Genomic DNA, 15,198 nt, shown 5'->3' with positions numbered 1-15,198 from the left:
ATCCTACGGTGCACACGACAGCCCCCAAGAGCAAAGAATCTTCTGGCCCGAGAGGCCGGTGGTGCTGAGGTTGAGAAACCCTGCTTCAGAATGGAAGCCCTGTGTGGGCAGGGACCAAGGCCACTGGGAAAGAGCACATTTGGAGGGCCAAAATGTCGCTGTTGATGGCTGACTTGATACTCTCAGCCCTTAAATGGGTTTGTTGGTAGATAGATATAGATCCACCACATTCCTTCAAACCTGCCGGCCACAAGGAATAAACAGGGGAATTAGCCTGACTTTTCCTTTGCCCTGCATCAGGATAGTTATACAGAGTCCTGCTGGTCCAGAGAAAGTCGTCCTGGTTTTTTGTGCCTTTGCTTTAAAATTATTTAAAGTCTCATTTTGCATTGTATTTGTTTACACTCTGATCTATCTACAATAAAATGTCATCTGCAATTTTAGTTAGTTGGGACATTCCACATGTCAGGTGGCCTGGCTTCTAAAAAAATTCATTGTGGAAGAAGAGGCCAGATGAGAATGCTAGATTAAAAGAGGTTAAAGCATTATAACACTGAATGTGACACGTCATGTGGGCGGGGAAAGGGTTATATAAACAATCTTTTGGAGACAGTTGGGGAAATTTGAATAGGGATGAAGTAAATGTCAGATAATATCAAGTTAGTGTTTATTTTCTTAGGTATGACAGTAGTCAGCTTGGGCTGCTGTAACAAATAGCATAGACTGAGTGTCTTACAAACAACAGAAATTTATTTCTCACCGTTCTGGAGGCTGGGAGGTCTAAGATCAAGGTGCTGGTAGACTCAGTGTCTGGTGAGGACTTGCCCCCTGGTTCACAGACAGCCGTCTTCTCACTGTGTCCTCACGTGGCAGAAGGTGTGAGGGAGCTCTCTGGGGCCTCTTATGAGGACATTAATCCCACTCATGAGGGCTCCACCGCCACGATCTAATTGTCTCCCCAAGCTCGACCCCCTAATACCATCCCATTGGGCATTAGGTTTCAACACATGAATTTGGGGGGCACGCAGACACTCAGACATTGCCATTATAGACGAGAATGTCCTTATTCTTAGGAGATACAGACCTGAGTTTAAGGAGTGAAGTTTAGAATGTCTGCAACTTGCTTTCAGTGACACAGCAGGAAAGCGTGTGTGCGTGTGTGTGTGCGTGTGTGTGTAGAAAGAGGAGGGGGGAGGGAGAACAGGTGTGGCAAAATGTTAGCAGCCGGTGGATCCAAGCGATGGGGGCGTCGGTGTTCCCCATCCTGCTGTGTCAACCTTTCGAGGTCGCGGTCTTGAGGGACACGGGGCGTGTACGTATGTAGTGCCAGGAGGCCCTGAGCTTGGCCGTGTGTCTTCAGTCTGCAGCTCTCCGCCCATCCACATGAAGGTGCAGCCCCTGAACCAGACAGCACTGCAGGTGTCCTGGAACCAGCCGGAGACCATCTACCACCCACCCATCATGAACTACATGATCTCCTACAGCTGGACCAAGAACGAGGACGAGAAGGAGAAGACGTTCACAAAGGACAGCGACAAGGACTTGGTAAAGCCTCCCTGTTCTGAGTCGGGGTGTCTGTAGCAATGAGAGGGGCCCTTGCGCATCTCTTCGGTGTGCTTTTCCCTGTGGCATCCCAGCCCTACGCCGCCTGCTGAGGGCGGGTGCCACCGGGGTGAACTGGGGCCGGAGCCTGCCCGGGCTCCATTCCGCCTGTATGCTTGATGGCTACACCACCCGGAAAAGAGTTAATTTCTTTGTAACTGGGCCCTTCAAAACTGACTGCTTTTTCTTTCATTATTTAAAAAAAAAAAAAAAAAAAAAAATCCGAAAGCCTCCACGAAGCCCTTGTCCTCTGATAGCGTTGCTGTAAATGTTAAGTGAGTTCTACAGTTGCAGAGCGGGGCCCAGCACAGGGCGAGCACCGTGCCAGTACTGGCTGTTATTATTATTGCAGCTGTCGCCCCCATCCTCCTCCCCACCCCTATACTGTCACCCACACCAAGCAGCTTTCCGAAGTCCCCACCACTCCCTTCTGTCACATTTCATCTGCCTCATACATTCCGACCTGCTAGACCCCAGTGACCACGGAATTTTTAGCCACTGTTCTCAGACTCTCAGACGCTGTGATACCTGACCTCACTTTGAGCCACACATGCCCAATCCAGCTGCTCATCTTAAATGTGCATAAATATTTAGTGCCCAGTCCCCACCAAGGCCCTTCAGAACAGATGTTTGCAGAAGCCGTCTTCTTCCCCTGGAAAAGCAATCGCTCCAACAAGCGCTGGTCTTTACATCTCTGCAGGGAAACTCAAAGTGACACATTTGGGTTTGAAAGCCTGGCGTTTATTGTTAATCAAAAGAAGTCTTTGGGATAATGAAGCCCATAATTGTATATGCACATGGAAAATGTAATAGCACTGAGTGGGATTCTTAATGACTGTTAGCACTTTTTTTCCTCCCCGTACAGAGTCCCCGGGGCCCATTCAATCAGTTATAGAATAATACTTTTCGTATTCCTTTAGATGAAGATTCTTTTACTTCATTTCCATTTATGTTTTCAATTTCCCCGCTAGACATTGTTAGCTGGGTCACATTAGGGAATGATGAGCTTCATGAAATCGGAGAGGAATCTATTGAAAGGCACCCAAGGTTATGATGTGTTTTAACCTTTCTCTTGTCACGACTGGAACTCCGTGAGGGATGTTTCTCTTTCTGAACTGAGGCGGCTTGCATTAATCAGCAGAAACTATCTAGGCGCTTATTCAGTTTCTTATTCTAAGTGGAAAATAATTAAACATGCAGAGATGAATAGATAACCGGCTTGGAGTGAATTCTAATAAATCCCTGCATAGATGGAGTGAAGATATTGCTCTGAACAGAAGACGGGGTTGGAGGTTTAGAGAATGGGGCATAAATGAGTTTCAGAGAAAGAGAGAGCTGTAGAGAAAAACATGCTTTGACAGCAAGTTCTTTTTTTATAAGAATTTCTAGGGGTGGTTATTTTCTTTGGGGACACACAAAATTAATTAATTCCTCAAGAAGTTGAGAGTGCTGACTTAGTGGCAGCAAAGCTATCCTCCAGCTTGGGGTTCTTGCGGCCCAGAAGCCTAAAAGTCATACTGAACATTTTCCCGGCATTCTCCAGCATCCATCTCTCTCTCTCACGCCCTCGCTGCCAACCTGTGGGACAGGTGTTATTGCCTCCTTTTTCCAAAAGAGAGAAATGAGGCTAAAAGTGAAATAACTTGACCCCAACCTCCTCCTCTCACCAGGAATCCATTTGCTAGGCAACAGATAGCAGGTGTGGCCACAATAACATTTTAATGCCTCTTCAGAGGTTTTCAGTAGCTACACTGGGGAAAACCCACTCAGTGGTTAAGCTCCCAGAGCTGCTTTCTGGACTTGGCCCACAATGCGATGACAAGACATTTCATCCATTAGGGAGTCTTTGAAAATCAGTTGCTTTTGTTGTTTGTTTCTTCAGGAAGCAAGCCCTGCGGCTTTTTAGGTATTTTCCATTTTCTGATTTTTAAAAGACTCTTGGAATAAAGCTTTGAGGAATGGGGGTCTGGATTTGGCTTGTGATGTTGGACCAGGGGTTGGGAAACTTTTTTCTAGAAAGGGTCAGAGAGTTAAGATTTTAGACTTTAAGGGCTATATGGCCTCTGTGGGCAGCTACTCAACTCTGCCGTCAAAGGGTGAAAGCTGCCATAGCAACAGGTAAATGAATGGGCGTGGTTGTGTGCCAATAAAACTTTATTTACAAAAAACAGACAGCGGGCCGGATTTGGGCTGTGGGCCGTCGCTTGCCACCCCTGTGTTAGACTGGGGGTGTACTTTCCATTTTGTGGTGTGGACTACCTACGAACAAGGCTTGCCTAGCCTTTGTTGTACAGCACTCACAAGAGCCCTGTGAGGGCAATATTACTCTCTCCATTTAACAGTTGAAGGGAGCAGAGGCCAAAAGACATTGAGCAACTGACTCAGAATCACACAGCTGGTGAGTGGTGTGACACAGGTAGATCTCCTGTCCTCTGACCTCTAGTCAGGTGTTCTTCTAGCATCGTGCCCCATATTATCCAAGGTCAAGGTACAACAATGCCTTTAAACTGCAAAGAAACAGACACATAGAGAATTTGTTGTGGCTGCGCTAAATAATCTCTGCATGGCCCTGGAAATTCAGTACACCTGATAATTCTAGAGGCTGTCTAGGGTAAATCATTATCGTTTATAAGGTAGAGTAGTTTTGACGGAAGTCCCAGCCTTGTGAGTATAAAGAGGGCTGAAGGCACGTTCCAAGCCCGAGTCAAGTATCTGAGCCAAGACGGCTTTTTGCTCTCTTACCCTACACGTTTCCATGTCGAAAACAGATTCCCAGGTGAGGTTATTTCTGAAAGCTCATTCTTGTCAAGGTGAGCCTTTGGTCAGTGAGGAAACATCGTGTTTGTCCTGCTTTGCCTTGGTACCCAGAAACCTACAGGCAGCACTTAACATTCTTTTAGGTTTGGCTTTCAAATGGAAAGTGTGCTCTGGCCTTCAAAACAAGCTCACTGCCTGTTCTTTCCTCCCCTGCAGAAAGCCACCATTAGCCCTGTCTCACCTGACAGCCTTTACCTGTTCCGGGTCCAGGCCGTGTGTCGCAATGACATGAGGAGTGACTTCAGCCAGACCATGCTCTTCCAAGGTGCGTAGCTGCCCTTCCTGTCTGCCCTGCATCCCCCGGGTCCCTTCTCCCTTGGGCTTTGTCTTTTTTCCCGTTCAGGTGCTTGGACACAAGAATATGAACCTGGCCTAAGCATCAGTGTGGGGTTTGCAGTAACACCTGAAGAGCCTGGGGAATTTAGGCCCGTCTTTTTGGTTGGGGGTTTCACAGGCCAGAAGAGGGGAAGAAGAATGAACTGTTGATTATTTTTTTAATTACTGTTATTTTCCAGCTGTGGGGAACCAAGTATTTGTCTAATACTGTGTCAGATCACAGAATCACCTCCTAGTCGTGTGGAGGAATATCGTCTTTGGATTTCTAACGTGATTCAGTTAGCTGATTTAGGGTCTAGTGGAAAGTGTCAGACCAGCACTAGAGCGAGGCTAGAGGAGCATTCACTTTGGTGCAGAATTCAAAGGAGCTCTTAAAAACTCTGTCATCAAGATACATTGTATTTCAATGGAATTTTTTTAAAAGCAAAATCAGTGCAAAAGGTTCTTGAACAAAATATCGAAATTTTGCATACAGACAGGATCCACTCTGTCTTACTTGCCCCGACCTAATCCCAGTCCTGGTTCCAATAAAACTTTATTGACAAAAATTGCCAGCCAGCCGGTGGGCCGTAGTTTGCAGACCTGGTTTGGTGAGGGGCACTAAGACCAGCATGAAGGGAGCAACCAGGGCATTGGGCTTTGCTCTGCCAGTCTGATGCCCTCCCTGGTAAGGTTCTTTACTTCCTGAATCCTCAGTTTCCGAGACACCTACACACCAGGCCAGTGATTCTTAACTTTTGCGAGTCACGTATCTGATGAAGACTTTGGACGCTTTCTCTAGAAAAATGCCAGAATTTTGCGTACTACAGCTTTAGGGGTCCCATAAAACCTGTAGGCTGTGGATCAGCTTCATTGTCTGGAATCCTGTGAGAAATGCACATTCATGGGCCCCTCTCAGACTAAGTGTCTCAGAATCTCAGAGGGCGGGGCCCAGGAATCTGAATTTTAACCAGATGGCTCAGGTACCAGGCGTGCACATTACAGATTGAGAAGAGCTGGCTTAGAGCCAGGGCCCTGACACGAGGGCCCCAAGGTTGAGTCCTGGCTGCCACTTAGTGTATCTGGGACTCTGAGAATGTTGACTAGCTTCTCTAAGCTGCAATTTCACAGTCCAAAAGTGGTAGTCGTGAGAGTACCGACCTCACGGGGTCCTTGTAGAGTGACAGGGGGTGACGCATGTTAAGTAATTAGTACAGTGCCTGGTACGAACTATAAATACCCCCTAAGTATGAGGTTTAATGTAAAAAATAATAAATGATGAACCCAGGATAAGAAGCCCTTCAGCTGAGAGTCCCTCCAAAGATGCCTTCTAGCTTTGCAATTTTGCATCTAGTATTGAAATATTCTTTGCTAATGTTCACATTATCTCATCCTTCCATTTAAACTAATTGAAATTAGCATGGCTGCATTTTTTTCTCACAAATAAATCACACTCACCATGTCCACCTTTGCCCTGAATGTATTGGCCCATGTGCCTGTGTTGAGGAGGGTCCGAAAGCCAAGGCCAGGTCTATGCCAGCCCAGGGGAGAGAGCACAGGAAGCCAGAGTGGAGCCCCGGATCTTTCGGCACATAAATCATAATTAGGCCTTCCATGCACTCCAGCTAGGAGCCTGGAATCTGCAGAACCCCCTTTCTTGATTAATAGGCCCCTGAGCTCATTGGCTTCTGCACGGACTTTGAAAAATTAAATGTTTGTAATGTAATGCAATTCAAAAAGGCCTTGTCAGCTGTAAATTCCAAGCACGGAATATTTAAAATGTCTGATCACGGTGACTTGTTGAGAATGGCCAGTGTCTCCTTTGTCTGCAGACTTTCTCTGCTCAGGGGTGGACATGCGTGTGCTCGTTTTCTGTAGTGGTGTTTGTCCCTGCATGTTGACAAAGGGGCACACAATGGCCTTAGCACCTTCCCTGCAGCAGTGGGCAGTGGAAAAGCGAAATTTTCAGGTAAGCTAGCATGCCTTTTCTGGTGAGCCAAGTAGGAGTTTATGAGCAGTAGAGGCCGGTGTACAAAGCTGGTCAACTCTTAGGACTGAAGTTTTAAAAGGGAAGGAAATTAACTTAGGCAATTTCATGGACACCTTTGTTCAGAATAATTAGGTTTCCCAGTGATAAAGTTTACCTCTGGTTTGGGAGCATGAGGAAGCCCCGTGGAATATTTACATTATTATAGTAAATAAAGCAATATTTATGTCCTATATAATGTAATAAATAAGTTATGTTTACCTTACTGTAGTAACTATGATAATAATGTTAAGCATTATCTGTAGAGTGGCTCCCAGTTACAGAGCATTTGCCCATAGGTTATTTCATCTGACCTCGTGGCAACTTGTAATGCAGGTGTTACTTTACAGAGGGGGAAATGATGTCCTGGGCAGTTGAGTAACTTGCGAAAAATCACTTGGCTACTAAGCAGAGTCCGATTTCTTATTCCAAAACCCAATCATTTGTACACAACAACAGACCACCCCTAAAGCATAAATATTACCCTGTATCCCCGGTCTTCAACAAATGGCTAAAAAGATTGATTACTAAGTGTTCGAAAGCCTTTTTTGCAATTCTCAACAGTCATGGAAACTCGGGGCTCTTAAGCTTTTTCTTTGAGCCACAGACTCATTAGGCAGCCTGGCCAAGCCAGCAGATCCTCTCTCAGAATGGTTTAAAATAAATAAGTAAAATACATAGGAAAGGAAACCAATTATGCTCAAATATAATTGTCAAAATATTTTAAACAAACAAATTGGGAACGTAGTCATCTGTGCGCTTCTTTTATGAAAGTATTAAATGACAAGTGGTGGGTCTGTTAGCGACGGTGATTTCTGAGTAGTGATGAACATAAAAGTGATACTCCGAAATAGCTCCAACAACTCTAAGGCAGTAGGAAAATATTCCCATTTCAATCACAGAGTCATAGGACGATCCTATTAAAATGCAGCTGAGATTTGGAGCTTGCATTCCTCGTGCAAGGAAAAGCTGCATCTTCGTGACAGCTTAGTGGGGATGCAGGTCTCATTTTTCTCCCCCGTCCCTGAAGTCCACCAGGCCGGTGGACTCCTGATCTGAAAGCTCTTGTAGAAACTTCGTAGTCACCACGGTTAGAACTGACCCCAGTGGAAATTGTTCAAGATCAATGAAAAGCGGGCATGTTGATGGAGTGGCCAGTTTGTTGGCCTTAAATTAAGGCCTTTGTAAAGGGCAGGGAAAGCAGGTCTCTTAGGGGGCTTTCTTCCGGTCTTAACAAAGGGGGGAGGTGTGTGTACCTGCCTGAGGCAGTGCAATATCGATCACGAAGCAACTCACTGATGGTGGGAGGTTATGTTTAGTGCCAGGCAAGAACTGTTTGCTTCCTAGGCTGCCTCATTTGACCTGGTTGTATTGACGTCTAGATCAGTCTGTTCTCCACATTTGTCTCTTCACCCATTTCACTTTCCAGCTGAGCGAAGTGAATATATCGTTAAGTTGGGGGTCGCAAATACAGGTGCCCCGGGGCCCAGCAGGGAACACATACAAATGCGGGGAGGGCCGTCAGTGGGAAATGGCAGAATGTGCCCTTCGAAAAGGGGTGACAGACACTCAGCCCCGACCAAATGTTGCCCTGCAGGAAGGTGAGCTCAGTTTTGCCAAATATTGTGATTTTTCAGGGATGAGCAGGAAATTGGGATTTTTAGGTAAAAGTTGCTGTTTACAAGGTTGGCAGCAAATTCTTTTTTTTTTTTTTTTTTTTTCCAAAAAGCTTGCAGGGCAAATAAAAAAATATGTCGGGTACTTGCCCCACTTCTAGTTTAGATAAAAACTCCAGCAGGTACAAATGTTATTTATTTGGAGATTTAGCAGTTTTTTGCTAATTTTTCAGTGCCTTGTATGTATAGGAAGCAAACGTTTAGTTTATGTTAAGACTATTGTTTTTGAGATCGGCACAAAGAAGCAGTCTGATATATTTTTTAAGTTATACTGTTTAGCATTATTCACAATAGAGAAAAGGTGGACGCAATCTAGATGTCCATCAACAATGAATGGGTAAACAAAATATGGTACATACAGCAGAATATTATTTGGCCTTAAAAAGGAAGGAAATTCTGACACATGGGACAGCGTGGATGAATCTTGAAGACATTATGCTAAGTGAAATAAGCCAGTTACAAAAAGACAAGTAAATATATATGACTCCACTTACATGAGATATATGGAGTACTGAAACTTACAGAAAGTAGAAGGATGGTTGCCAGGAGCTGGGGGGGCGGGGAGGGGCAGGAGGAAGCTGGGACTTGTTTAATGGGTACACAGCTGCAGTTTTGCAAGATGGAAACATTCTGGAGATCTGTGGCACAAGGATTTAGCACAACTGAACTGTACACTTAAAAGTGTTTAAGATGGTAAGTTTTATGTTATGTGTATTTTACCACAGTTAAACATTTTGTGTAGTTATATTGTTTAATAATAACACATGGGTGAACAGAACTGAAAGAAGGAAAGAACACCAGAAGGAGTAATCTGTGTCTAATATAAAAGAATTTGAGGGACTTCCCTCGTGGTTCAGTAGTAGAGAATCCGCCTTACAACGCAGAGGACTCGGGTTTGATCCCTGGTCGGGGAACTAAGATCCCACGTGCTGCGGGGCAACTAAGCCTGCGCTTCACACGCAGACTGCAGAGCCCACGTGCCCTGGAGCCCGCACGCTGCAACGAAAGACCCCACATGCCTCAACGAAGATCCCCCGTGCGGCAACAAAGACCCAACGCAGCCAAAAAGATGAATAAAACAAATAAATAAAATAAATATTAAAAAAAAAGAACTTGACCATTTAAAGCAACAGTGGTGATGTGTTACGAGGTTTTAAAACCTAAGTATTGATAGAAATAAAATATATGACAGTACACAAAAAGTGAGTTGGGCAAATAAATTACTGTACAGTTCTTACATTTTTAAGGAGAAATAAAAGTACTAGTTTAAGGTAAACTGTAATAAGTTTAGGATGCATATTATAGTCACTGAAAGGAAAATATAAGAGATTATAACCAAAAAGCCAATAGAGAAGAACAATGGGATAATACAATTTCATTTATATGAAGTTCAAAAATAGACAAAACGCTGACAAAGATCAGAGTGGTGGCAACCTTAGGGAAAGGTCATGAGGGTGTTCCCTGGATGGATGCACGTGCAAACCTGCTGGGGTGCTGGAGGATGTCCATATCTTAATATGGGAGGAGGGGGAGTTACACAGGTGTTTACAGAGGTAAAAATTAATTGGACTCTACACTTAAGATTTGTGCATTTTAGAGTATGTAAGTTTTACCTTACTAATAAAATAGAAAAATGATTAAAACTTCTGAAAGTTGTAAACTAATAGCTTAAGACAAGAGTCAGCAAACTGTGGCCCACAGGCCAAACCTGACCCTCTACATGTTTTTTAACGACTCACAAACTAAGAAGGGTTTTACATTTTTTGATGGTTGGAAAAAAAAATCTAAAGAGGAATATTCATTTTATGACATAAAAATTATATGTATTTCAGATATGTGTAGGTAAGTGCAGTTTTGTCAAAACAACAAAGTTATATTGTTTACAGTGTAATTTCTTTGTTTCTCAGCTAATACCACTCGAATATTCCAAGGGACCAGAATTGTCAAAACAGGAGTGGTAAGTAGAGAATGTAATCGCTTTGTCGTGTCTGGTTGGTAATTTGCATGCAGTTAAAACTGTCACCACGAGGTGGCAGTATGATGTTGTCTAAATGCTCAATGTGAAGCGGTTAAAATACTGAATAAATTACATTATTCACTCCTATAATTCAATGCATTATAAAAACAAGCTGTGCGACAGAGTTAAACCAGTAGTGTTATACTGTTATAATTTTTGTCAAGATAAAAATTCTCCATATTTTTAATTATTTATTATTTGTGGGAGCATAGGACGTAAGAGTGCAAAGGAGTAGACATGCTAAAATTGAAAGGTTGTCATTTGGGAATTCCCTGTCAGTCCAGTGGTTAGGACTCGGCGCTTTCACTCAGGGGCCCGGGGTTTGATCCCTGGTTGGGGAACTAAGATCCCACAAGCCATGCAGTGCGGCTTTAAAAAAAAAAAAAAAAAGAAAGAAAAAAAAAGAATGGTTGTCATTTGCCCAGTTACATTTGCACATTTCTGGAGCCTCAGTATCCAAGTTTTCCCCTTTCTAGTGCAACTAATAATCCTAATATTATTTGCAGCTTTGGTGATAACAATAAGAACCTAAAATTTATTAAGCTTTTCCCGGGTTTCAGGCACAGATTATTATTTTATTTACTCCTCACAGCATCCCACAAGATTCGTGTTACTATTACTCCCATTTTATGGATGAGGAAGCTGAGGCTCAGTGAGTTAAAGTAATGTGCCCAGCATCTCCCAGAGAACAAGTGAGGGATCATGGACTCAAGCCCAGGCTGTCTGACTGCTCTCTCTCCAGTGCCTTATCTGATGTGGCACCTGGCATTTCATTAACCAACTTCAGAACTCAACATTTGCTAACTTGGTTGTCCTTAAACTACAAACTTTTCAAACTGAAACTTGATGATACAGTGATGAAATCTGAGTTGTTCTGGCTGTATTATTTTGAACTGTATAAATGATGGGATGAAATTCTGGATTCTGCACGCCAGGTTTCAAGAACTAAAATTAAACTAATAACTCAGAGCAACACATCTTATTTTCCTAAGATGCTATGTACAAATAAAATCTCACAGCTGAGCCCCAATTTAGTATGGTGGGAAGAATGAGCTGAGGTTTGGGCACAGGCAGCCACCTCTACCCCTTAACCTCTCTGCACCTCGTTTTCCTCACCTGTAAAATGGGGTGATGATCACGTGTGTCTCCAGGGTAGCTTGGGAAGCCCCAACACACAGTTGGTACTTGTTGAATAGAACTCTTATTGTTGTCATCTACATGAGCATAGATTTTGCCGTAGATAAATCCGGAGACTCTGGAAGGTACGGCGGCTGTACAGCGGCTGGCACGGGGATGCCGGCTGTAAACCAGCTCCCAAAGCCTTTAGTGGAGAGCATGGCCCCTGCTTCTGAACCTGCCACTGCAGACGTGGGCGGGCCACTGTCCCTCTGTCCATCCACTTCCTCACTTTAAGATGCGGAACCAGATCCTGGGGAGCGTTTCTAGACAAGGGCTGTGTATTCTCCACAAGAGCCACCAAGATATAAAAAACCAAGGGCTCCTGCTGCTTCCAGTGTCATCCCAACAACAGGTGGCAATCTGATGTTGCCAGTTTATTGCTTATTTGATGTTTGTCTTTCAAACAACGTGAATGCTACTTATTGTTTTGTCACTTAGCCTCCTCCTGAGCCCTATCAGTGAAAAGTTGGGGTTGATATGCTGGTTACGATTTTTAAGTAATTGTAAAAACTTTTAAGAGCAGAGGTGGTCATCCGTGGATCACCTACTGTCAGCTTTGGCACCATGCTTTAGGAAACCCCATGAGGAAAGTAAAAGATGAGTAAAACCCTTGGAGGGTCATACCCAGGGCCTTGTCCCCAATCCTGATGACTGACACTCTGCTTTCTCTTCCTCTGTCCCTTCCCCCAACCTCCCCGGGTGACCCCTTCAAGCCCACAGCCTCTCCCGCCTCTTCGGCCGACATGGCCCCCATCAGCTCGGGGTCTTCCACCTGGACATCCTCTGGCATCCCCTTCTCATTCGTTTCCATGGCAACTGGGATGGGCCCGTCATCCAGCGGCAGCCAGGCGACGGTGGCCTCGGTGGTCACCAGCACGCTCCTCGCCGGCCTGGGCTTCAGCGGCGGCGGCATCTCCTCCTTCCCCAGCACCGTGTGGCCCACACGCCTGCCCACGGCCGCCGCGGCCAGCAAACAGGCCGGCAGACCCGTCCCGGCCACACCTGAGGCCTTAGCCTCTCCGGGCCCTGACGGTGATTCGGCGCCAACCAAGGACGGCGAGGGTGCCGAGGAGGGGGAGAAAGACGAGAAGAGTGAGAATGAGGATGGGGAGCGGGAGCACGAGGAGGAGGGCGAGAAGGACTCCGAGAAGAAGGAGAGGAACGGGGTGACCCACGCCACGCAGGCGCGGAACCGCACTGAGCCCACCCCCGCCCCCGCGGCTCCCGACGGAGCCGCCCAGGATGCTGGGCATCAGACTACAGCCGGGCGTGAGCGGGACCGCACTGCCATCCCCACCGCCGGGCCCGAGGACGCCCTGGACCCCCGCTCCGTCACCCTCACCCAAGTGCCCCCCACAGTCACAGAGGAGCATTACGAAGAGAAGGATCCCAAGAGGCCTGAGACACCGTCTAAGAAGCCTGTGTCCCCAGGGGACCGATTTTCTGAAGATAGCAAATTTATCACTGTTAATCCAGGTAAGTGGTCCACTCCTCACTTGAGCCTCCAGGCTGCTGGGAACAGCCCTACCCTTTATTTATTTATTTTTTTATAATGATCTTGCTCTTTTTTTTCTTTTAATTTATCTATTTATTTTTGGCTGTGTTGGGTCTTCACTGTTGCACATGGGGTTTCTCTAGTTGCGGCGATAGGGGCTACTCTTCCTTGTGGTGCGCGGGCTTCTCATTGCGGTGGCTTCTCTTGTTGCAGAGCGCGGGCTCTAGGCGCGCGGGCTTCAGTAGTTGCAGCACACAGGCTCAGTAGTTGTGGTTCGCGGGCTCTAGAGCACAGGCTCAGTAGTTGTGGCGCACGGGGCTTCGTTGCTCCGCGGCACGTGGGATCTTCCCAGACCAGGGCTTGAACCCGTGTCCCCTGCATTGGCAGGCGGATTCTCAACCACTGCGTCACCAGGGAAGCCCCAGTCCTACCCGTTAAAAAATAATTGGGGGCAGGGGATAAGGGTCCAGAGAATACTTAATATTCCTGGAATTGTGTGTGTCTCTGGTATAAAAATGTGTGTGTGTGTGTGTGTGTGTGTGTGTGTGTCTTTCTATTTTATTCTAATAAGAATCACCTACTCTCTTATCATTGCTGGACTAAGTCTTGCCTTGATACTTGTTTCCTGGTAAAATCGACTCGCCTCAGAATAACTCCAAGCGCTTCAACCAGGCCCTGAAGTAAATGAATAAAAAAGACATCAATCTTAAGAAGTTTATCCTTCAAGATTTCATTCCTTATTCACTTATTCAGCACCTGTGTTTATGGACTGCCCATTTGGTGCCAGGCCCTGGGCTGGGTGCTAAGCCTGGTGAGCACGGTCCCTGCTGCTTGAAGCTTACAGCGTAAAGGAGAAGACAGTGGTGGCGGCAGCTCGCCAGGGTGCACGCCGGGAAATCGGGAAGCAGGAATGTTAGAAAGCAAGCAAGCAAGTTCGCTGAAAAGCCAGAAAACGAGCTAACTAACGCTGGAGATTGTGTACGGTAAATAATAGAGGAAATAAACAGGGTGCTGTCAAAGAAAATAATCAGGAAGAGGACAGGGAGCTTTTTTAATTAAGAAAGGCCACTCTGGGGAAGTGACATTTACATTAAAACTGAAAGCGTGGGGATGGGGAGAGCTGGTATTAGCCCATGATCCCAGCCCGAGAAACAGGACTTCTGCTCTCAGAGCCCCATTTGCTCTGTGAATTAGCCAGTTCCTGGATGATAAGACCAGGGCATGGCTGGTCTGGCCTCCACGGGGAGGATGTGATCCCCACGCTGACCGAGGGCAACTTTGTGACTCTGTCATATGCTCAAATCTTTTTCTTTTCTTTTTAAATTTTATTTATTTATTTATTTACTTTTGGCTGCTTTGGGTCTTCGTTGCTGCGTGCGGGCTCTCTCTAGTTGCAGTGAGCAGGGGCTACACTTCATTGCGGTGCGCGGGCTTCTCATTGTGGTGGCTTCTGTTGTAGCAGAGCACGGGCTCTAGGCGCACGGGCTTCAGTAGTTGTGGCACACGGGCTCAGTAGTTGTGGTGCGTGGGCTTCAGTAGTTGTGGCTCGCGGGCTCTAGAGCGCAAGCTCAGTAGTTGTGGCGCACGGGCTCAGTTGCTCCACGGCATGTGGGATCTTCCCAGACTGAGGATCGAACTCATGACCCCTGCATTGGCAGGTGGATTCTTAACCACTGCACCACCAGGGAAGTCCACGCTCAAATCTTAATGAACCATCCTGATAGTTTCTACAAGGGAGCCCTGAGCGTGAGGGGTTGTTATTGTTGTGAGGGGTTTTCTTAATAAGAAGTTCTTTCTTTTGCCAGACTACAAGATGTTTAGCAACAATTTTTTTTGCATCTAAGCTGTTGTGGAGTTATAAGAGTGCAAAAAAAAAAAAAAAGCAACTGGTAAATATTTATTTGCTTTTGCACTTGTAAACATTAAAATTCATCTAAAGCTGAGACCTCGTATGTTAAGATACAACTTAGAATAAATTTTCATGTTTTGAATTACGTTCCTCCTTAAAGCTGGTATGGACTCATTTTTTGAAGTGTGGGTTTGCTATGGGCGTTGCTCACTTTGTCCTGGT

At 45.6% G+C, this 15,198-nt stretch overlaps 1 protein-coding gene across 3 annotated transcripts in view; it reads left to right on the top strand.

The window, feature by feature from the left end:
• Window positions 1-15,198, top strand: part of PTPRG (protein tyrosine phosphatase receptor type G) — a 723,417-nt gene that overhangs the window by 607,907 nt on the left and 100,312 nt on the right. For all 3 annotated transcript variants that reach the window (XM_068557227.1, XM_068557228.1, XM_068557226.1), the window contains exons 9-12: window positions 1,361-1,545; window positions 4,576-4,684; window positions 10,344-10,393; window positions 12,346-13,108. In XM_068557227.1, coding sequence (XP_068413328.1) covers window positions 1,361-1,545; window positions 4,576-4,684; window positions 10,344-10,393; window positions 12,346-13,108 — 1,107 coding nt within the window. The remainder of the gene's footprint in view (window positions 1-1,360; window positions 1,546-4,575; window positions 4,685-10,343; window positions 10,394-12,345; window positions 13,109-15,198) is intronic.

This window comes from Eschrichtius robustus, chromosome 12 (genome assembly GCF_028021215.1).
Source record: "Eschrichtius robustus isolate mEscRob2 chromosome 12, mEscRob2.pri, whole genome shotgun sequence".
Taxonomy (NCBI): Eukaryota; Metazoa; Chordata; class Mammalia; order Artiodactyla; family Eschrichtiidae; genus Eschrichtius; species Eschrichtius robustus.
The sequence above is the reverse complement of the archived record's forward strand: the minus strand, read 5'-3'. Positions and strand labels throughout refer to the sequence as shown.